Genomic DNA, 21,856 nt, shown 5'->3' with positions numbered 1-21,856 from the left:
CAAAAGATATATTGAAGTCCAATATAAAATAGTATTGTAAAGGAAATAATTTGTCAATGAAGACATTTTCTACATACAGGGTAGTACCAGTATAGGAAAGAATGGGTTAAAAGAGCAAATCCTTATTATCACAGTTGACAGCACCATCCCAGATGCCATATGTCTCAGTCATCCAGAGACCATTCAATATAACATATTTAGTTTTACCAATTGTTGTGGTACCTTGTCAGAAGTTCTTTTGAAGAATACAGATTGAAGGAATTCTGTATATTTGATACAAGATTGGGATTTTGTATTTGAAGAAATAAAGATTTTTAAATCCAGCATTTGCTTTACTGGGAACTTAATTTTTAAATATAAGCTTAAGGTAGCTCTGGTTTGAAAAAAAAAAATACGCTAGGCAGTAGTTAAGTGAGAAGGAGAAACTACATATCCAACTGTTACAGTTTCTGACCGCCGTGGCTCAGGTAAACCCCGACCAAAGAGTGAAGGCTTTGAGCTGTATAACAATTCCACGCAAAATGGATCACCTGAGAGTCCTCAGCTGCCGTGGACGGAGTACAGTGAACCAAAGAAGCTGCCAGGGGATGACAGGTTGATGAAGAACAGGGCCGATCATCGTTCCAGTCCCAATGTAGCAAGTAAGAAAAGTTACCCTTCTTTTGGGGATAGGTTCCTCCTCCAGTACTTTTAGAGGCTGTTGTATTCAAAAGGGGGTGACTGTTTTTAAAAATGGATTAAGTTTAAAATACCAGTATAGTGGTAACATTTGGAGCAAGCTTCTTGCTACAACTATGATAAAATCATAGTTATTTTGTGAATACTGTTACTTTATTAAGTCTTTATTAAGGTCTGTAAATTATTATTAACAGTCATGTAAATGCTTCCTTTAACTTTCCAACAGATCAGCCTCCAAGCCCTGGGGGGAAGAATGCTTATGCATCTGGAACTACCACCAAAATAACCTCAGTCTCTACTGGAAATCTTTGTACAGAGGTCAGAAATGGCAAGCAAAATGCTGGCTATTAATCTTTCTTTATCTATTAGTATTGTCAGTGTGCTTGAGTCAAACCAGCATCTTACTGAGTTATTTGACCACAGTGCTGGTGCTTGTAACTGGGTGGGGTTTTGCTTATTACAGCTAATGAAAGGTTGAGAAAGTTTTCAATCATTTCATTAAATTTTGTTCATGAAGTTGTCCTTGTGATTTCTTAGGTTTGTACAATGTTGCATACTTGCTTTGAGACTATAAAAACATGAGTCATAGCCACAGTTATATTTGATACTAGGCAACGTCTTCATCTCCTCTCCCAGATGAGTAATGTTCTTAGGAGCCAAAAGAAAATATTTGGAAAATGCATGTTTGGAACAATCTTCCATACAGATCCATGTGATTAGAAAATCCTACCTTACTTTTTTCCTCCCTTTTTCAGGAACAGATTCTGCCACCACGACCTGAAGCTTATCCCATCCCAACACAGACCTATACTAGAGAATATTTCACATTCCCAGCCTCAAAGTCGCAGGATCGAATGGGTCCAGCTCAGAGTCAGTGGCCAAATTATGAAGAAAAGCCACAGCTTCAGGCAGAAAGTAATCATTCTATCAATTCTACCATGCAGGTGAGAAGTAATTTTTTTCAGTATGAGGAAACAAATCAGAAAGAAACTGCTTGCTTTCCATTCCTGGACTGGTAGAGACTTTTTTCAGAATAGTCAGTTCTCTACAACTATATCATAAGATGGGAACAGCTATACTTCTGCCAAGATGGGCTCAGGTTCAGGAACCCTATGTTTTGGGTTTCTTTCCTTCTAATTTTGCCTCTTTTCCCCCCTTCCTTTCACAGAATTTCTTACCATGTTCTGCAGACCTGTTACCTGGGATATTTTAATCCCCCTGTTAGAGATAATGGGGTGTAAGTTGTAGTAGGGTTCATCTTGTAAAATGTTTTGTGGCTTTCTGAAAAGCAAACTAAATCTCCATTCTTCCAAGAAGGTTTATGTGGAAAAATGTTTGCCTGAAGAGTGTGTGACAAAGTACTAAATTTAAGTGATAAAGTACTAAAATTTAAATAAAACAGTTCTTTGAGATCTATCCAAGGTGTTCACTGAAACAATTTCAAATCATATCTGTTATCAAAGTGTAAATGCATCTTGACATGGAATGAATTTACACCCATTGTACTTTCAGAAATTCACAGTGTTGTTCTGCTCCTGTTAGTGAGAACTTCACTCAAATCCATACAGGAAATTAAACCTAGAGCTACTAAATCTAGTTACTGGATGATCTTCTTTCTCTAATCCACCAGACTTAAAAATATAGAGGTTTTGTTTTTGGTTTTTTTCTTTTTTTGTTGTTGTTTGTTTTGGTTTGCTTTTTTTGGTTTTTTTTTTTTTTGTTTCTTTCTTAATTAGTGATAAGAGAAGAGCCTTACACCAGGCTTATCTTTTACTTTTGGAAAAGTGTCGTGTAAATTATCTTGAGATTCTGTTTAAGTAAGCAAAGAGAATTGTTTATAGGTTGCTCACACATGTATGGGCAAGGGAATTCGGTAAAAGTCACTTTTATTTTAGTGTTTTTTTAGTATTATAGAGATTAAATTCTTGGTTTTTGGGCTATTAAAAAAACAGATGTATTGCTCAAAGTAGGATGAGGGAATTTGAAAGGGAGTGCTGCAAGTTGAACGACTTTGGCAAATAGATACAGAAATATTTTACTGAATTTCCATGCTTAACTCTTCCACATTTCATGATTTCATCTCATTTAATCTTAGCTGCATAGTTAACATCTACATGCTCTCTGTCAGAGTTGGGAGAAGGGGAGGTGAGTGTCTCCAGAGAATGGTTCCTACCCATTTGTCTTAACTGAATTCTATGATAATTGCTGCCTGGACATGCATTTCTGCCCTCCTTAAAGCAAGCTTAAGTGAGTATCTTAGATGAGGTTGTTAAAACTGGTAAAGATGAAGCCCATCTATTAAAGTTGTTGACAGACACTGAATTTGAGCTATAGCCTTAAGGCTGAAGGCAGGGCAGAAAAGGATTTTGCTGAAGCAAAATAGAAGCTTTAACTCCTTACTAGCACTGAAAGTGTTAATAGTTTTTTCCTGCCAGACAATAGTTCTTTTAAGTTGAAAATCAGAAGAAAACAGAAGTAAAATTTTTACAAAAATAAAAAAAAATACACTTTAATCTTTGCAGAGATAACTTGGCTTGTAAAAAAAGCCTTTTTCTGTTTTGCCTTTTTTCTGTTCTGAAGGCATTAGCAAGCTTTGGCTAGGTGCATCTTCACAGCAGATCTACCACAAATAACTGTGTGTTCAGCTCTGTTGGACTAATAGAGCATAAAAAATACACTTGTTCCTCTCAAAGAAGGCATTCTTTAGAGGTCATGGTTAAGGTCATTGTTGGAGGAAAATAAAAGGAGTTTGCTTTGTTAGTCTTCTCTGAATTGCTGATAATTGGTGCATTATGTGTTCAGTGCTTAGCAGTTCCTAACATTCGAAGTATGAATATTTGCTTCAAGAAAATCATTAACAGAATTAATAATCCTGGTTTATGGTCCAGTGTTCCTTTTCAAGTGGTTGTTCAGTGCAATGGGACCTGGAGGTTCTATAGAAAAAGACTTGGTGTTTGATGCGCTAAAGTGACAAAAAATCTCAGACCATTACACTCATATTCCAGGAGCAGGTAGAATTAGACTGCCTGCCTGGATTCTGTACCCTGAATTGTGTTAGTAATGGGAGCTTCCTGCAGGACATCTCTCCTGTTAATGGAGCGGGATAGGCAGAGGCGCTCTTCTCTTTCTCTCTCTCTGCAGCCTTTGTGTTTGCTTTCCCAATAGGAAAGATGTTCAGTCAAGCCAGTTGAAGTCTGAATGGCAGAGCTGGTATGACTGAGCCACTGCTCAGAGCTACCAGGACTCTCGTACTCACATGTGGGGGAGGGGGTGTCAGGGATAGTCCTGAGAAACTGTGCAAGCTGGAGAGGTTTTCAGCTTGAACTGCATTTTGTATTCATCATTCCTCCTAATCCAGTTACCAGGCAGTTCCAGGAGCTTGCTAAGTCTTCCATCGCTTGAATGAGTTAAGAAGACTGGGAAGAATATTTTATTGTTGGTTTTGGGAAACCTACTGGGTATGGAAATGCTGAAATTCGTTAAAAGTAATTACCTTCAGAAATAAAACTGTTTTGTAAGCCATTTTCAAATATGTTTTAATGTGGATGGACTATGATACACATGCCTTGTTTAATATTTTTCAGCGTGTAGCTCGTTCCCAGGAAGAGCTCAGAGACAAAGTTTTCCAGCCAGAGAGGAATCGTTTGGAAGTTGTTATACGGAAGGATGTGGAGTACATTGATCGGAAGTCAGACGGCGATCAGTGGATGAATTCATCTGTGGATTCTAGCACATCTAGCCAGGAACACCTGAACCATTCCTCCAAACCAGTGTCGCCTGGTTCTTGTTTAACTAAAAGTGGACCTGGCCGTTGGAAAACTCCAGCCTCTAGCCAGCCAACTCCAGTGGCCATTTCCCAGCCCATCAGAACAGATCTTCCCCCTCCACCACCACCTCCTCCAGTGCATTATGCTGCTGAATTTGATGAACTACAAATGGATTTGCCTCTGCCTCCCCCTCCTCCTCCAAATCAGATAGGAGCACAGGCATCCTCCCAGGTAGCTGCTGCTGAGCGTAAAAAAAGAGAAGAGCATCAGAGGTGGTATGAAAAGGAAAAGGCACGTTTGGAAGAAGAACGAGAAAGGAAACGTCGTGAGCAGGAGAGAAAACTGGGCCAAATGCGTTCTCAGCCGCTAATTCCTGCTCAGACTGTGGTTCCTCCTGTCTCCCTTCAACAAGTGAAATCAGAAAAGCCCTCAACTTTGCAGAGGTCTCAAGAAACAGTTATTCGAGAGCTGCAGCCCCAACAGCAGCCACGGACTATTGAGCGGAGAGATTTGCAGTACATTACTATCAGCAAGGAAGAGCTGTCCTCTGGTGATAGCCTCTCTCCAGATCCGTGGAAACGGGATGCGAAGGAGAAACTGGAGAAGCAGCAACAGATGCACATTGTGGACATGCTGAGTAAAGAGATTCAGGAACTTCAGAACAAGCCTGATCGTACAGCGGAAGAAAACGACCGCCTCCGCAAACTCATGCTTGAGTGGCAGTTCCAAAAGCGACTGCAAGAATCAAAGCAAAAGGATGAAGATGATGATGAAGAGGAGGATGATGAGGTGGATACTATGCTCATCATGCAGCGACTGGAGGCAGAAAGAAGAGCAAGGGTAAAATCTTTTCTAGAAAAAATCCCGTAAATTTCTAGCTTGGTGGGTTTTCATGCTTTGAGTATTTTGATGTTCTTAGAGAGTAAAGGAGGATGATACTTTCTTAAATGGCTTGAATTTTAAAATTAATAACTTAGAGTGGTTTCATCAGTTAAGTAATGTATTGTGAAAGTATCAAAGTTACCTTTTATAGAATTCAGTATAGCAATTGAATTTACTTTTCTGGTTTTGGGGAGAGAAAAGTTCCCTTTGGATAAAGGTTTTTTGCCGTGTACCTAGAGTATGGTTAGAAGGTAAAATATGGCAGAAATTTGCTTGCAGAAAGGTAAGCAAAAACACTTGAAATTACAAAAGTTTGTAGGAGAATCAGGAATAAAAATAGTGTGATTTTTTTTTTCCCTCCCCTCCCTAGTGTATTTACCTCTAAAAGTTTTTATTTATGGTCTTGGGTCATGAACACAGACACTGAATGCATACTGTTTCCATGGGGTAGTGAACTGAACAGACGTTCCAACTTGGTGGTCTGATACAGCTGCTACCCCTACCTTAACTGCCCCTCAGAGCTGACTTAAGCAGTGGAAGGAGCATTGCTCGAGCTGTGTGGGTTTGGGTGGTGTGATACCTAATACACCCTGTCTAGAGCTCCAGCTCCTACAGGCCTGGATTTTTCATGGTCTCCAGTCTAATCAGCATCTGAGGTTTGCCTACCTTAGCTTCACTTCTGTGAAAGCTCATAATATATGTAATAAGATAATACAACTGAATAGTACGGTGAAATCTTTAACCACTCTTGCGGGTGGCTGTTGTCTCCCAAGACTCTGATAAATCTACTGTTATTGAGAAAAAGTGTTTGTAGGAAAATCTGTTCTTTTCTGAATAACAGCATGGATTCCAAAATTACATACCAATAGCTATGCTTTTCCAGGCTTAAAAGCTAGCTATGTAATAAGTTCAGTGTCTTCTGTTTGTTTGTCTTGAAAAGTTGACTTAATTCTGTGATAAGCAATGTTTAATTCCTGAGAAACGTTTGGACATGCTTGTTTTGACATTCAGAAATAGCTAGTGGCTTGAGTAGGATTTGAGTTCACGATTGTTTTGGCAGCTTCATTTCCTAAACTTACTCTTCTCATATTCGCTGCAGTCTGCATTGCTTTCCTTTTTTTCCCTTGTACCTAACTTTGTTACTGTGTAAAACAATAGATGCCTCAAACTTGGAACCTGAAGAAGGAAAAAGCTAAATACGTATTCAGCAAACATGTTTCCCTAAAGTCCAGCATTGCTAACAGGCAATTTGTGGCACATAGACAGTTACCTATGGGCATAAAAAATTCATGTAGAACTGCCATTTTAACAAACAGTGTCTTAAAAATTTTACTGTGGCAAGGCTAAGAAAGCCATGTGTTAATACAAAAAAAGCCAGTTGTATTGCATAATGATATTAGTCTTCTCTGCAAGTGCTGGCTTTATAACACTATTTGTGCATGAAGTTCTTCCAGCTTTTTGGAATATTTTGAAATGAAAAAATAACAGTTGTCTTGAACTGAATTCATGTTTGTTGATTACATTTTACTTTTAGAGATGCAGTTAAGTAGCATCTTTGCGGAACTACTGAGGTGTTGCATGAGTCAATACAGATAAAAATTTTGGATTATTTGTTTTCATTTCTGTATTTCACATTTATGTCCATTCAGTTCCTCATTCTAAAGCAGCCAACTAAACAAATAAAAGATATGCTTTTGAAATAGCACATATCTAACCTATCTTTATTTACACTGTGCATCTTTCTTTTTTTCCCCTTTCTTACTACCTGCAGCAGACTGCTGTGCCAGCAATCTCTGTTCTAGATTTGGTATGTTTGTTTCTTTCTCTTCAATATATCTTTCCCATTTCAGTTCCTTATTATTATTAACAACAGCCCTATGTTCTTTGGATGATGATTTGGCATCTTTGGGTGTTCAGAGATCATTATGATACTGTGAGCAGTAAGTTAACTGCAAGCATGCATTTGAATGTTTTCAGATATTGTGATTCCTTTCCCTGTGTTTCCTTCCTCTTAGATGTTGTGTTCTGCTTGCAGACTTGATTTGTTTGTTGCAGCAGTGGTCTAACATAAAACTGTATCTGTTGTTTTGTGCAATTTTGTTTACAAAATCTTACTAATAACTTTGAATGAACAGGCTGTGAGGTAAGATTGCTTCCTTTCCCTTTTGCACCCCTGCAGGTTTTAGAAGAGCTCTAAGAACACTTCCTTTACAGTTTGAAGGGAAATTGTACTGAGAGCCTGATAATACAGTATACTTCTTCAGCACATGCTGACACCCTGTTGTTTGCAGGTGTTACAGGTGTTTAGTTTTGCCATTAACATAAAAATGGATTGTAAACTCAGAAATTATTTCCAAACTGATATTTCCAAGTTGGTTACATAAGCATGCAATCATTAAGTTACAATATAATTTCAGTTTCAATTGATTAGTACTATTCTCTTGCATCTAAAACATGACAGGCTTTCAAACTGAAGCAGTAATTGCTATGATTCCAACTAATTTTGTATTTTATTGCACTCAATGGACATGGAAAATGAGTTTTGTAGGCTTCCAGAGCAGAAATACATCCTCTTCAAAGTCAATTTCTGTGTAATTAGTGTCCCAGTTTTAAAAGAAAGGTCGTGTTAGTAAAATTTAATTTGTGCTGCTTGAAAAAACTCTCAATGTTTTGGTTCAAAATATGGATTTGGATATTCAGCACTGCCTTATGAAAAAGAAAATCACCTTTTAAAATGCATACTTCTGGTAACTCATAAAATCTAAGGTGCTCAGTTTTGTATCTGTGTATTATGTGAGTGTTAAGCAGTTTACAGCAGTGGAACCAGGTATAGCATTTCACCTTTCTGAAGTAATGGACAAGCCAGGAGTCATGGATTTTTCAGACTCAGTATCTTACCAATATTTTCTTATTACTCCCTACATTTTTTTGCTCAAACCTTGATTCCTGGAGCTGCATCTAGATAGAGAAAATGTTTTTCCAAGCAGACTGCAAACATCTGGATTTTTCAGGGACAGGAGGTTGGTGAAGGCAGACGGTATCATCAGCTTGAAAAATGGATTAGACAAATGCATAGACATGAAGCCTGCAAACAGCTACGCAGAGGATTACACAAGGCTGGACCAGCTGACATCTCTAGTAGTGTGCTAAATGCCAGGGGAATGCTAGAAAAAAAGGCCAGGCTCATGTGCAGCCCTTCTTGCCATGGTCAGACAGCAGAATACTGTGCTAGATGGATGCATGGCCTGAATCATTCGATGATTTATGATGTTCATAAATTTAGCTTTAAGAAAAGGCAGCAAGCAAATTTTAAAATAGCTGAACACTACACCCAGCAAATAACCACTTTTTCATAATTGCATGATTTTTATCCCATTCACATGACTTTCAAGACATAAATGCATTTAAACAATGCCACTTCATATACCCAAGTAATTGCTACTTTGTTTCTAAAAAAAACCCAAAAACAACAACAAAACTTTCTCGTGTTTGATGCTTTTTTTATGTCTAGGGTGAGCATTTTTGATAGCTGTTCGCTAATTGCAAGGCTGAAGGAAGGTGATGAACATACAAGAATTGTCAGCTTAGATAGTGTTTGTTCTTTACACTCCCCAGACTTTGAGATCTGACACAGCTTTTTAGCTGTCATTAAATAAATAGGTATAAATTTAAAGTTGTCCTGGAACATCTTTTAGTGTTATAAGCAGTGCTTGGAGAAATGAGCATTGACTGAAATTTGAGACTTCCTGGATTTGAGAATGGCCTGGCACTCCTGTGAATATCTTAACATTCCTGATAGGATCAGCCCACTGACCCCTTTACCAGGAGCAATATCTTGGAGGAAAGGTGGTCTTTTCTGCCCTTCTAGGTGTAGGCGTAGTGCTGTGAGTGTATGTTGGCGATAGGGGCACAAAGTTGTGTGGCTGAGCGAATGGTTGGCACTTTGCAGTAGAGCTGGGTCAAAGCAGGGGAAAGAATTGGTGCTTTGTGCTCAGCTGCTTTGCTCGGTTACAGCTGGGAGAATGCTCTTCTCAATCAGTCTTCTCTGTCACACTTAGCTGCTCTTCCTTTTTAGAATAGAAACACATGGCTTTGGAGGAGATGTGGAAGTACAGTAAATCAGGTGAAAACATGACTTTTAAACAAGAGAAAAACTGATTGGGATAGAGAAGCATCCAATCAAAATATTCAACTGGGAAATCTTATAGCACTCTAACTAGAAGTGGGATGCAAAGCTGATTTTCCTTTGCATCTTGAAAATTTGGGGTGAAGTTAGAAGTGGGTACTGTTGTACATACAGAATTACAGACACAAATGCCTGCAAGAGCTCTGGCATACCTCATCATCCCACTGCTCTCTGCCTTTGTCTGGGAATGCTCCAAAATTGAAACTAGTTAGTGATCATCAAGAAATGAAATGTCATCTCTTAATAGTTCCTGTATTCTCACTTCTTCCTTCTATATAATTTTTAGCCATTTTCCTATAGGTATTGTGTTTAGAATAGCCTCTGACCTGGTTACAGTTGTTGTCACAATTCTTATGATTCAGATGTTAACAACAGTTCCCAGGTGGGCAGCTTGGTCACTTTTGCCTTCTTTCTGTAGTTATGATCAGAAGTCAATTAAATAAACCAGTCCTACTTTCTCTTTAACTGGAAATTGTTTCTCATTTAAGTGCTTTTGAATAAGAATATTTGCTGCTAAGCAGTAAGGCATCCATGCCATAACCTTTTATCTAATGTAGTTGGGACAGGAATTTTCCTGTATTTTTTCACCATGCAGTTCTTGCTTGCTTTTTTTTTTTTTTTTTTTTTTTTTTTTTTTTTTTTTTTTTTTTAGTATTTAGAGGAAATGTCTTCTCTTGTATAAAAGCTTCTGAGTTACTGTCTTTCCTTTTGACAGCAATATTACCTCCTTTGCTAAAATGTCTTTCTAATAACTAAGACAAGAGGTCTTAATCCAAGCAGAGAATTGGTTAACTGCTCTGTTCCCTGCTCTGCAGTGCAAACTGAGCTTGATCTTTGTCGTTTTCAGTTAGGAATGACAAAGTTTTAGCCCTAAATAAAGGCATTTACATGAAGGTAGCATCCTTTAAAATACATTCATTAAACTAATTTTGTTCTTTAGCTTTCACGCTCAAAAATGAACAATGGAGGACATAGTTTTAAGAAAATTAGCCAAACTGTTTAGACTTTTTTTATTAATTAATTGGGTAGGAAGATACTTGCATGAAGGTTGTCCTCACAAAGTCTATTAAGATTTAATCTCTCTTTCTCTCTTGTACTGTTTGTGTCCCAAGGATCTTTTTCTGTAAGTGAATTTGGATTGTAAAATAAAATCCAGAAGTAGAAAAGTGTCCCTGTTACATGCAGTTTATAGGAAGATCAAATCATTTGTTGATTTATACTAAAAAGGATTTAAAAACCAAAAATTGTGTGGAAGAAAAAAAATTACTTTAAAACATATGCAACAGTAAGAAATAACACAGCATGTAGTCCATTTAATTTCTACGTGTATTACTGTGCCACTGAATTTTCCTGTCCATCAAGGGCTTGTATACTGTTAGCTTTAAAGAATCATGCAAAGTTTGGACTGTGCTCAGTTTTCCTATCTATGTAGCATCATAAGCATTTATAAATCAGTATTGTCTGTTGGACATGAGTTGTTTTTTTGAGCTGTTTCATCCCAGTAGTCAAAAGTTTTCTTTCCTTCACTCTCTGCTTTTTCCAAAACCCATCTGCTGCAGATACAGTGGGAGATTTTATTTCCTGAGACTATTTGCAGATTTGCTGAATGAGCCTGTTACTTTAAATGGATTGACCCTTTGGCTAATGAGTCATGATTTTCCGGTGCTTAAATTCTAATCCAGAATGAAAAAAACAATTGACTGCTGGAGCTGTGGGCTGTTGGTTCCAAGTATTTAATTTCATTTTACTGTACCTATGAGACTATGGTTGTTGAAGCTCTTTGGGACATGAGTCACCTCAGTCTTCTACTGGGGATTCATACATGACTGCTAAAAATGTCTCCCTGAGTAATTTGTGGTTTTATGTATGTAGTTCCGTGTGCCTCTATTTTGCTTTTTTTTTTTTCCCCCTTAGGGATTTTAGGCAAGCCAGTGTAACAAAGCATACATGAAATGGCTGGAAAGTATATTGATGGATCTGTAGCATAGCATTTTCTACTGAATGAGTTATTTTTAGATGCCAATATTTAGTTATATTTTTTTTACCCATTTTGCCCATGTGAGTGACCAATTAAAATTGTGTCTCTGTTAGTTACAGGATGAAGAACGCAGACGGCAGCAACAATTGGAAGAAATGCGGAAACGAGAAGCAGAAGACAGGGCCAGGCAGGAAGAAGAGCGCAGACAGCAAGAGGAGGAGCGGACCAGGAGAGAGGCTGAAGAAAAGGTTGTGGTTTTCTAAATGCCACAGGGGTTCTTGCAGGCCTTTCCTCTTCAGCCTGGCCAGTACCAGCTCAGTGTTGGGTCAGCAGGGTTTAAACACAGTAGCCCTGGTGATAAAGGTCATGGCCCAAGGCTTCAGTTTGTCCTGTCCAAACCAAAAAGGAATTAAACAGTGCATTCCTGCTGGCTGGAGTTGTCTGGTATTGCAGAAATAGTAATATGGGCTTAGTGCCTGGAGGATTTTAGCAGTGGCAAGGCTCTTACCTTCAGAGCCTTTCTGAAAATTACGGAAGAAAGCAGCTACTTCCTGTTTCCCTTCAGCTCCCGTAATAAATTGCAGACATTCTTTATTATCATGGCTCAGTTAGTGCTGTTGGGTTTTCCTATGTCCCAGAGATGGCACTTAGGTATTTCTGTAGTATTTTTTAATATAGATACAGAGAGAAGTATGAAATACAGTTAAGTAATGATGAATATTCCATATTGTTTTTTATTTTTGGACTGTGGGAGGGAAGTGGTTTCTGGAAAGCAAGTAAATAATTTTAGCAGAAAAGTGTGCAGTCAAATTTTAAAAATTCAGGGTTGTAGGTTCCTTTGAAACATTATACATATATCATATGAATATGAGAAACTTTACTGATAAAACTAGAAGACAGAACAATTTACTTGACTCAGCATGTTTCTTAAGACCTTTTTGTTCCTAGAGAAAGCAGTTACTTCTGTTCAGTTTGCCTGTTAGTAACTGACTTCAGAAAGAAGACTATCTTTTAAAGTTGTTCATCTTGGAAGATTGAGCAAATACATGTAAAAAGCCCCCAAAATTTAGATATATTAACTGTGTTCATTTATTTTTCAAGCTTTGTTAAATTGATACCCATGAACAGTGTAGTTTGCGTGGAAGAGGTGGTAATAAGAGAGAAGTGAGAAGGTGTATCTGGAGTGAAGAAAGTGTTTAAAAGTATACTGTAGGGACCTTAAAAAATGAAACCAAGAGAAAACAACTATGGCTTTCTTAACTTCTGACAGTGATGCAGCCAAATGGCATTTGGATCACACTTGAAAGAGTTTTCGCTAACAGATGTTGACTGAGATACTTCTACCAACTCAGAATTCAGTACCATCAGTAAAATGGTTTTAGGGAGTAGTACAAGGAGATGAGTTTCACATCTTTGCTGCAGATGAACAAGATTAGATCTATTTATTATTTTTTCAGGAGAACTGACTCAGTGTTGGAAAGATAAGCATTCAAGGTGGATTTTTTTAAACATGTGTTTTAAAACCAGAAATGATGGTTATTCCAAATGTCATATATTCCCAGCAGAAATTAAAATATGCTTATACCCAAAGGGTTTTGTAATGCACATACAGTTCCCAAGTACACCTCGTTTGTTATCAAACTACTGAATAAACCCTTGTATTAATTTACAATGTGTCTGAGACAAGAGCTGAACAGAATTAAATGCTATTTAGTTTAAAAACAGAACAGTCTTTTAAGGAGGAAGAATACATAGAAGATATTTTATGGCCTTTTAAATGGTCAGTAACCTCATATAAATATCATGAGCATAGTTTCTGTTTTAAATGCCTTTTAACAGCATTTGTTTGATGCCTGTTTTGGAAAAGTTCTTTGTAATCATTTTTTTGTGTGAAAGTAGTTTTCCTGGTGTTTATACTAGGAACTTTTGTTAGGAGTCATCTATTCCAAGGCTCTGTTGACTAATTTACATTGTATAAGCATGAAACTAAATTACAAAGTTCCTTTTGTAAGATGGTAGTTAGTTATTTTCCTCTCCCACAGATTCTCTACAGCTTTAGTAAATCTGAACCTTATTAACTGTAGTTACAGTTTGAGTAATAAATGTTGGAATGCCCTTAGTTTACACAGACAGTTGCTTTAGTGACCACAGGCAGTGGTAAATCTGTAAATAACAGCTACACTGTGTTACTGGATGGCTGCTGTTTTTTTGCAAATGTGATGCCTTACCACTGGCCAAATGCCAGTTCACCCACAAAAATCATTCACTCTTAGTAGCAAATATTCACAAAGAATATTTGTGCATATAGATGTCCTGTTTATTGCCAGAAAAGGAGACAACAAAGATTGATGGAAGATGTTTGTAGCTCAGTGATGGAAAGCTTAAATCTCATGGATTGAAATGTTTGACCACTGTGTCTCTGTTTCCTCTGGGCTTTCAGAGGCGCCAGGAAGAGGAGTATTACAGTCGCTTAGAGGCTGAAAGGCGCAGGCAGCACGATGAAGCTGAACGAAGATTGCTGGAACCTGACGAGCCTGGTCTGTACAGACCTCCGCTTCCACGGGAATATGAACTCCCATCCCCAACCCCTTCATCTAACGCTCCTCCTCCCCCACCTCAGCGAAACACCTCTTACCTCAAAACACAGGTCCTCTCCCCTGACACGATTTATACTGCCAAGTTTGTTGCATACAATGATGATGATGATGAGGAGGAGGATTCCAATCTAGCAGGTCAGGATAAGTACTCCAGCACAAGAAAATCTTATGGTGACTTTCCTCCTGCCACCCTTAAGCCACAGCAGCCCTCCCGCCAGCCTCGCCCAGTTTCAGATGGCATCTTTCTTTCCAACTCATTCCAGTCATCTCCTGTCAATGCCAACAGTACTACTGCCAAAAAAAGCCAGCCCCCGCCCCCATCAAACAAACCAAGTTTCATCCATGCCAGCAGCTCTAAAGGTAGAAACAATGAAATAAGTCATCTCTACAAAACTGTCCTTGTATTTTCAACTCCAGGGCTCTAGACTGAATCACTTATTTTATGATTTCCCCCTCCCTTAATCACTATTTTCACTCTGGTGATCTAACTTAAATCCTGATATTAATACGAATCCTTCAATTTTTAATTATTTTGATCTCTCAAATTTTCTTCTCTTTACCCAAACTTTTCAAAAGCAAAATTCCGTCTTTCATGTATGAATCAGAAATTATTTTAACTGCTACTCAATCAGTTTGAAGTACTGTTGGTTTTGGCTTTCACTCTGTATCTCTAAGTGATTTGTTTTATATGACTGACTGCTGTTTACTCAGGGCATCTGGAAGTGCACCTTTCTTGAACACAGGAAAACTCTCCTAATGGGTTCATGGACAGAACTTATCTTCTGCTTTTTGTTGGTACCAGGGTTCTCTCTCTTTTAATAGTGCGTGCAAATGGCTTTAAAAATTACATTTGTAGATGTAGATCTTAAATACACAAGCACCAAGAGAAATACAGGTCTTGCAGTTAGTTTCATGTATTAGGCACCATTCCTGAATTTCTGGTTTGTACAGTGCAGTTTCCTTGCAGAGAGACAAAAACCTAGATTTCTTCTTAGTACTGTTTGCTTTACTCCTTCCCTTTTACACCTCTGTGTTTCTTTGACTCCTCATCTTGTTGTTGTATAACTCCAGGCCAACCATAATGAAGTTTAATTTCAGTTAGAGTTCTAGCTGCCAGTAACTTCAGCACCATATTTTACCTGCAGAATACTAGAAACTATACTCTTGACTTCAAAGCTAATTCAGTCCAAAGTTTGGGGATTTTTTTTAACTGCTGCTGTATAGGAGAAATCTTGTCTATTTGATTCTTTGAGTATGTCTCACTCTGATAAGATTGCACTTTATTGATATAATACTTTGTCTTTAAACAGCAGCATATGGTGGTACTTCTACATTTGTTTGTTCTATGTTCTTTTGAAGGTGGTTGCCATGACATTCTCCTAGTTTATTCTTTTTACTTACGCTGGAGGTTAACAAGTACCTCACAACCAACTCTCTGATCAATTCATCCTTCTAAAATGAAAAAGGTAGCAGATCACCTGAGATCCCAAGGGAAAGTGTTTATGCTGGCTTCTAGCTGAATGGTCAACTTGTTTGCTGGATTCAAGTCTCAGTGGCACAGGTGGAATCCTATAGGATGTTATATCCCTCATCACTTTTTTGGCCACCTAACAAATTAGGAAAATCATTCACTTGCTTTATTCAGCAGTGTGCCCTGGGCATAGGGAGGATATGAGCCTCCAAATAGGTTCTTTCTCTTAGAAGCACTTCTAATCCAGCTGCAATAGTATGCAAATCTGATTTAGGATATATACAAGGCCACTGAACTGCTTGTCCACATCCTGTTCAGCTGAGGCTCGAGTCATCATTTTCAAGTAAGGAAAATTAGCATCCTTTCCTTTGCAGTACAAATTAGCTTCTGCTACAGTTGAACTGTTTCCAGTGCTGAAGAGAAGTTCTGCACAGTATTGCATAGTTTTTAATATTGCTGAAGGGGCAGTTTAGCTCACTTATAATTACTGTCCCACTGGTGCAGTTCATGATAAGTAATTCCACTGTTTGTGGTCAGCACAACACCCAAGTTGCATAAAAAAAGTATCCACAGTGATTCTCCTGTAAAGGTGGGGGAAGCCTGGTAATTTACACTGGTGTTGTCTGTGAGATCTCAGGATATAGCAGTCTCTGTAGTACTAGCCTCTCTTCTGCAAGCCCATCTGTCACTCCCGTCCAGCTCTGTAATAGGTTCTGGATCTTAAAGGAAGGTGAGGGAAGGTTTTAGCTTTTCAATGTGTTTTCATTAGACTGGAGTATAATTCTGGATGCTACCTGCTGTGTACTACCATAATGCCTACTACTGTGCACGTGAAATCACTGATAAACCCACAGCCAGTGTTGTACCAGAAGGACTTCAGCTTTTGAACACTAGCTATCATAAACAATTAAGAATATTCTGAAATGGCAGGCTTCTGACACGAAACATTGGTACTGTATGTCTGTACTTAATTTTTTTTCTTTCAAAGGACTTCCTTTTTCTAGGAATTCTTATTTGAAACTGACTGTAATAAAAAGTAAAATGTGCCTTCCATCACAGCATGTAGGCTTCCCTTCCCTATTTGGCATTTTGAAGGCTGTACATGTAGTGAATTAGGCAACCCTAGAGCCATAAGTCACTAGTTGTCACCACCCCTCTCCCTGCTTCCCATCATCCACAACCATGAATGCCATTTAGTATATAATTGCATTTCTAATCCTGCTTTCTGTTAATATTAACTGAAAAATTAATCTCAGAAAGTGAAGTGTTCAATGGTATTGTGTGTGCACATTTGTTTTTCCTGGAAAACAATCGAAAGGACAATTTACAAAGATTCAGTTAGGGTTTTGGTAACAATTAAGGAATATTGTAGTATGATGCTTCGCCTTTAATAGCCTAATTCATAAACCATACAACTAATTCTGAATACTCTTATTTCATAATTTTTAAAATAGCCATGAGAACAGGTTAACTTCACTTGATTGCTCAAGCTTCTATGAAGACTGCCTGCGTAATGTACAAAGCCGTTTGCACAAAATGCAGAATTCACTGTGCAGTTTGACCATCTCCCATCTCGCTGACTCTGTTACATTCCTGTCCTTTGCAGCTCTTTCCTGTTCTGAGTGTTAACTCTAGTAAACCATGCTTCTGCAAATATTGCTCTCATGCTTTCTTCCACTGGGTCTTCAAAGACCATTGGGTCTGTCAGCTCACCGATGGAAAAGTCAACACCCAAATGAAAACCACTATCCAAATGCAAATGAAACCATGAACCACAGCCTGTGGATCCAGCCACAAGCTTTTCAAAGTAGGGAAGGCAGTACTTACAGGAATGTAAGACTCACAACTGAAAGGAAAAAATCTTTATATGCCTGGCATACCTGGTATGATTTGGCTTGCTGCAAATTCTTGGTGGAAAAAATTTGGCCTACAACACATTAGCTAAATTGGTTTATGTGTTCTAGCCTCACTCAGAATTACAGAATATTTCTGAGAAGTTAGATGTACCAGTGGAAGAAGCAAACATCTCCTTTTGTACCAAAGAAGGTTCACAAGACATAACATGTATGATATTGAGACCAGAACTGTCTGAAGATGGAGTAGTGGGCTGACACTTTTTACTATTTTCCTGACAGTTACTAAGAGAACATGGTCTTAAATATAAATTAAATTATTAAACTTCTGATTGGAAATAAAAGGTTTTGTCTTGTGGCCTTTACAAGGAATTAATATAATGTGTAAAACCTGTGTGTTATATCAACTTAAAGGTGCAGTGCTTCAAGAGTTACTTAAAATTTAAGTAACTCTTTAAATTCAGGGGTGGGAGGAAGGGGCCATCTTCCAAGTGATAGTTTGTGTATCAGACTTAACAGAGAGTAAAATTTTGATTCTGCTGAATTGCAGAGATGGTATATACTAATCTTTGCTTACTTTTAGTCTCAGAAAGAGAGGAGCTACAGCTAATTTACTTCCTGTGGAGTTTGTCACAGGATAACAAAGAGTGTTGGTTTTTCTGTTGATCTCCTTGGACAGCTTCTAGTGTCTAGTGTCTGATTTACAATAAGCCATAATAAGATAAAGACCATGATTTGGCATATGCTGGATAATCTAAACAAAATGGGTTCAAAATTAGGAATAAAAAAAATAAGCCATTTTAAGAGGGTTGGAATTTAATAGTACTGGGATTAAATATTCTAGAGGTCAGATGATCTCTGACTATTTATGATTCTCTTTTGAGATTGTTTCTTGAAAGAAGCACTGCGCCTTTTTGAAGGAATACAGTATAAAACTTTTGTGTTGTAGCTGCCGTCCTTAAACTTTTTTCTTTTGCATAAGGAATAAATTCATACACTGGATCTACAGGAGCAGCTGGTGGAGAAGTGTACCGGGATCCAAGAGACAAAAGATCTAAAAGGTGATATACAGGAGTCCATTAACTTTTATACAACTGATTTGGCTAACTTCTGCAGTATTTTCTGTTGTCATCATTGTATCTCTGGGGGCTACTCAAGAGTTCTGCTGTAGGCTCTATTATGGGTTACTATAAAACAAAACTAAGTTCTCTCCACAAGTCCTTTGATGATCTGAAGCACTGCTGTACAGCAACGAGTTTTGGCACTACAACTAAGTAAACAAAATGACCACTGTAAATGAGCGACTTGAGCTGGTTTAGGTGTATTTATACATCTGAACAGTACCTCTCCAGTGGGATTCTTACCAAACTTGTAATAAGCATAAAAGATTTAAGCTGTATATAAATCTCATTCAGGCTTTACCATGTAGCATACTGATGATGGGACAAGAAAAGGTTTGTCTTCCTTTTTTTTAAGTGCTTTTTCTTAGAAATGTGCCACCACAGAAAAGATTGCTAGTTTAGCCAAAGCAGTAATGCTGTGCTAACACAGGCAGAGCCTTAGTTTATAACCTGCTGTTCATGTTGAAAATTGGCAAGCATTTCCATTTATTTTGACATGCAATAAATGGTCAAGTCATGAATTTTCTTAAGTGATAGCACAATGTCAGAGTTAAAGGTATGTATGAGGAACAAAACCTTTCAGAAGACAGAACAGAGACTACTTTGCTGTAGTCAAATGAGCTGTCATTACATGTCATCAAGAATGATTATGTTTAAGGATCTTGTAGATGAGAATTATAAAAATACTTTTTGTTTTCTTTCCAGTCAAGATGCAGATTTACCTGGAGCACCAGAAAATCTGACATTCAGGGAACGCCAGCGACTTTTTTCACAGGGTCAGGATGTATCCAATAAAGTAAAAGCTTCTAGGAAACTAATGGAACTGGAAAATGAGTTGAACACAAAATAAGATTAAAGCACCTTATCAGATGTAACGGATGATCTCCAAATTGAGGGATTGAGATTGGGGGCACACTACTAAGTATGAACAGAAAATGAATGTTTTCTGAAAGGAGTGACTTTGATTCCTCTGTATCTAAGACTGTTAATTAAGACTTAGAGATGTTGCAATAGCAAGAAAACTGATTACTTTGCCAGGAGCTTGTGGTTTATACAATGAAAGCACTGTAAATTTTTAAAGATATGAATCACGTGAAGGTAACGTTTTTTCTGTTTTGGGGGTAAAGTTCTTTTGCACCAGACCAAGTAGCACTTGTCAAAGATAAGTTCTGTTTCCTGGTGTTTTACAGACACACTTTTGTTTTAGCTGCTGAGCAGAGAGAGTGAGAATAGCTTGAACTGCCTAAACTAAACTGTGCACTAGAAATTAGTATTTTAGGTTGTTTGACAAGAAACCAATGTGTGGGCCACCTTAATAAGGTTTCATATGCAAGTGTGACATACTGTATGGTGTTCATAGAAGGATCAGCATATCAGTACAAATTCTACCACTACTTAGTACTGGCATACTATATGTATGTGGCATAACACACATTCTCTAGATAAAATCTTGGAATAAAAATGTTTCTATTCCTGTGTATTTGTTGGGTCTAAAATGGATACCTAAGATTTTATCTGTAGTTATGGAAAAGTCTACATTGATGTATCCCCACTGTATGTGTTTCAGACTTTCAAAAAATGTGAAGATAACAACCTTTGGATAACTGTTTCATTAAAAATTACATAAGCAATAGATAGTAGGCTACACTTAGTGGCCCTTCATCAGCTAGGACCAAAACATTAGTAGTGTGTTAAAGGCAAGGATTACAGTTAGAAGGTGAGCAGAACATGTGGGTATGCATTCTGAGAAATTCAGATTAGAAGTTGTTGGGCAGTTAGGCCTGGAACAGTATTGATAAGTCTGTTATTATCAGTTCAGCAATAGATTTTTTTTTCTATGGCGATATCAATTGGCATATTAGAGAAGAAGACTGAAGTCTAAGGCGTCAAATACAGTACTGCAGTCTAGAAGTGGGAGCGTTCATAAGGTCATTAACAGAGCTGGTGTGCTAGCAAGGAACCATCCCTGCTCATGCTGAGGAGGCAGTGCTAATGAGCTCCTCTTCTGTCTAGCTGGCTTTACTGACATCCTATTACAGTTGTACTGAAAGCCTTTTTGGCAGTTCAAGCTATTTTTTCACACTGTTATAGCCTTATTTAATTTTTAATTGTTAATCTTTTTCCTCCCACTATTTCCTCAGCTATGCTTATGTGGCTGATGATGTTGGGAATAAGGACCTCATCAGAGTCTTTCTCATTGTGTGATGTTAAGACAATATATATTGTGATTCCAAACAAATTTTCTATTTGACAAAGCCCTTTACTGGCTTTAGATGATTTTTTTTTCCTGTATCATATTGTTCTCTTATAAATATATATTTAGGGATTTGTGCACACTTCCAAATACAAAGGGGTAGACTTTCACTGCCTTAGGAAAGAAATCACTTTTAATAAGCGTTGTATGATAAATGCAAGTTAATGAAAATTGGAGTGTAAATATTTTTTACATATTTCAGGTTTCTTATTTGAAAGTGTGCTTTTACCGTTTCACCTGTTAAATATGAAGTAGAAGATTAAACTGGTTCAAAGTGTTAATGAAGGATCTGCATGCTTGCTATGTCTGTTCATCAGCAAAAGCAAGCCTCTCCCAATTTATCTTGAGAACACTAGCAGCCTTACAGTGACAAATTTTTCTTGAGGAAAAAACTTATGCTGTGGCTGAATTACTGTTGCTGCTAGACTCTGAAAAAGGCTTAGCAAAAAAATACCTATAACCTTCAGTTGAGTGGATTTGGCCGCTATTGGGCATTCGGGTCAAGTGTGAATATGTGTAAAAGTGCTTTTCATATTTGTCTGTGCATTATTTGAAAAAAAAAAACATCAAAACTGCTGTAGTTTCCCATTTCTACTGTATTTCACTTGCAACCTATTTTTAATAAAGTTTGTATTGTATTTAACTTTGCATTCAATGTTTTTTGTATTCTTATTTAATTCTGCATTCCTAACAAAATTATCATAAACCAGAGGGGCTCTTAATATGTTTTGCTTTGCCTGTCCTCTTAAAATGTATTTATGAGCAAAGTCAGTGTATCTCATATGAAAACTTCAAATTAATTTTACATGGAGAATCAACAGAGGCTGGCCTTCACTAATCAGAGAGGAGAATTTCTTAGCCTGTTTAATACCTATAGTGCTGACTTGAAGGAAATTATTTTTACAGCTTAACCAGCAGTTTATAAAGTTGTAAATACCACTGGTGTCAATTATTCAGACTAGTCACACTGTATTTGTATCTTCCTTAAGTGTAAAGTTGCTTTTGTAACAGCAAAGAATCTAGAATGTGGCATCTTTTGGAAAAGTAAATAGTGTATGCAGAGTCTCCA

General features: G+C 37.6%; 1 protein-coding gene across 15 annotated transcripts in view; it reads left to right on the top strand.

Moving 5' to 3' along the window:
• The window catches only part of AFDN (afadin, adherens junction formation factor), a 116,167-nt gene extending 94,737 nt beyond the window's left edge, over positions 1-21,430 (top strand). For 4 of the 15 annotated variants that reach the window (XM_053973335.1, XM_053973332.1, XM_053973328.1 and 1 more), the window contains 9 exons: positions 447-641; positions 905-996; positions 1,434-1,622; positions 4,263-5,285; positions 7,099-7,134; positions 11,605-11,739; positions 13,932-14,223; positions 18,395-18,473; positions 19,239-21,430. In XM_053973335.1, the coding sequence (XP_053829310.1) occupies positions 447-641; positions 905-996; positions 1,434-1,622; positions 4,263-5,285; positions 7,099-7,134; positions 11,605-11,739; positions 13,932-14,223; positions 18,395-18,473; positions 19,239-19,383 (2,186 nt within the window). In that variant the 3' untranslated portion in view covers positions 19,384-21,430. Of the gene's footprint in view, positions 1-446; positions 642-904; positions 997-1,433; positions 1,623-4,262; positions 5,286-7,098; positions 7,135-11,604; positions 11,740-13,931; positions 14,449-18,394; positions 18,474-19,238 lie in introns of those variants that run through there. The other 11 variants (XM_053973336.1, XM_053973333.1, XM_053973329.1 and 8 more) reach the window with 7 other exon arrangements.
• Positions 21,431-21,856: the final 426 nt, after the last annotated feature.

Source organism: Vidua macroura, chromosome 3 (genome assembly GCF_024509145.1).
Source record: "Vidua macroura isolate BioBank_ID:100142 chromosome 3, ASM2450914v1, whole genome shotgun sequence".
Classification (NCBI taxonomy): Eukaryota; Metazoa; Chordata; class Aves; order Passeriformes; family Viduidae; genus Vidua; species Vidua macroura.
This window is presented reverse-complemented; position numbering and strand designations above follow the sequence as displayed.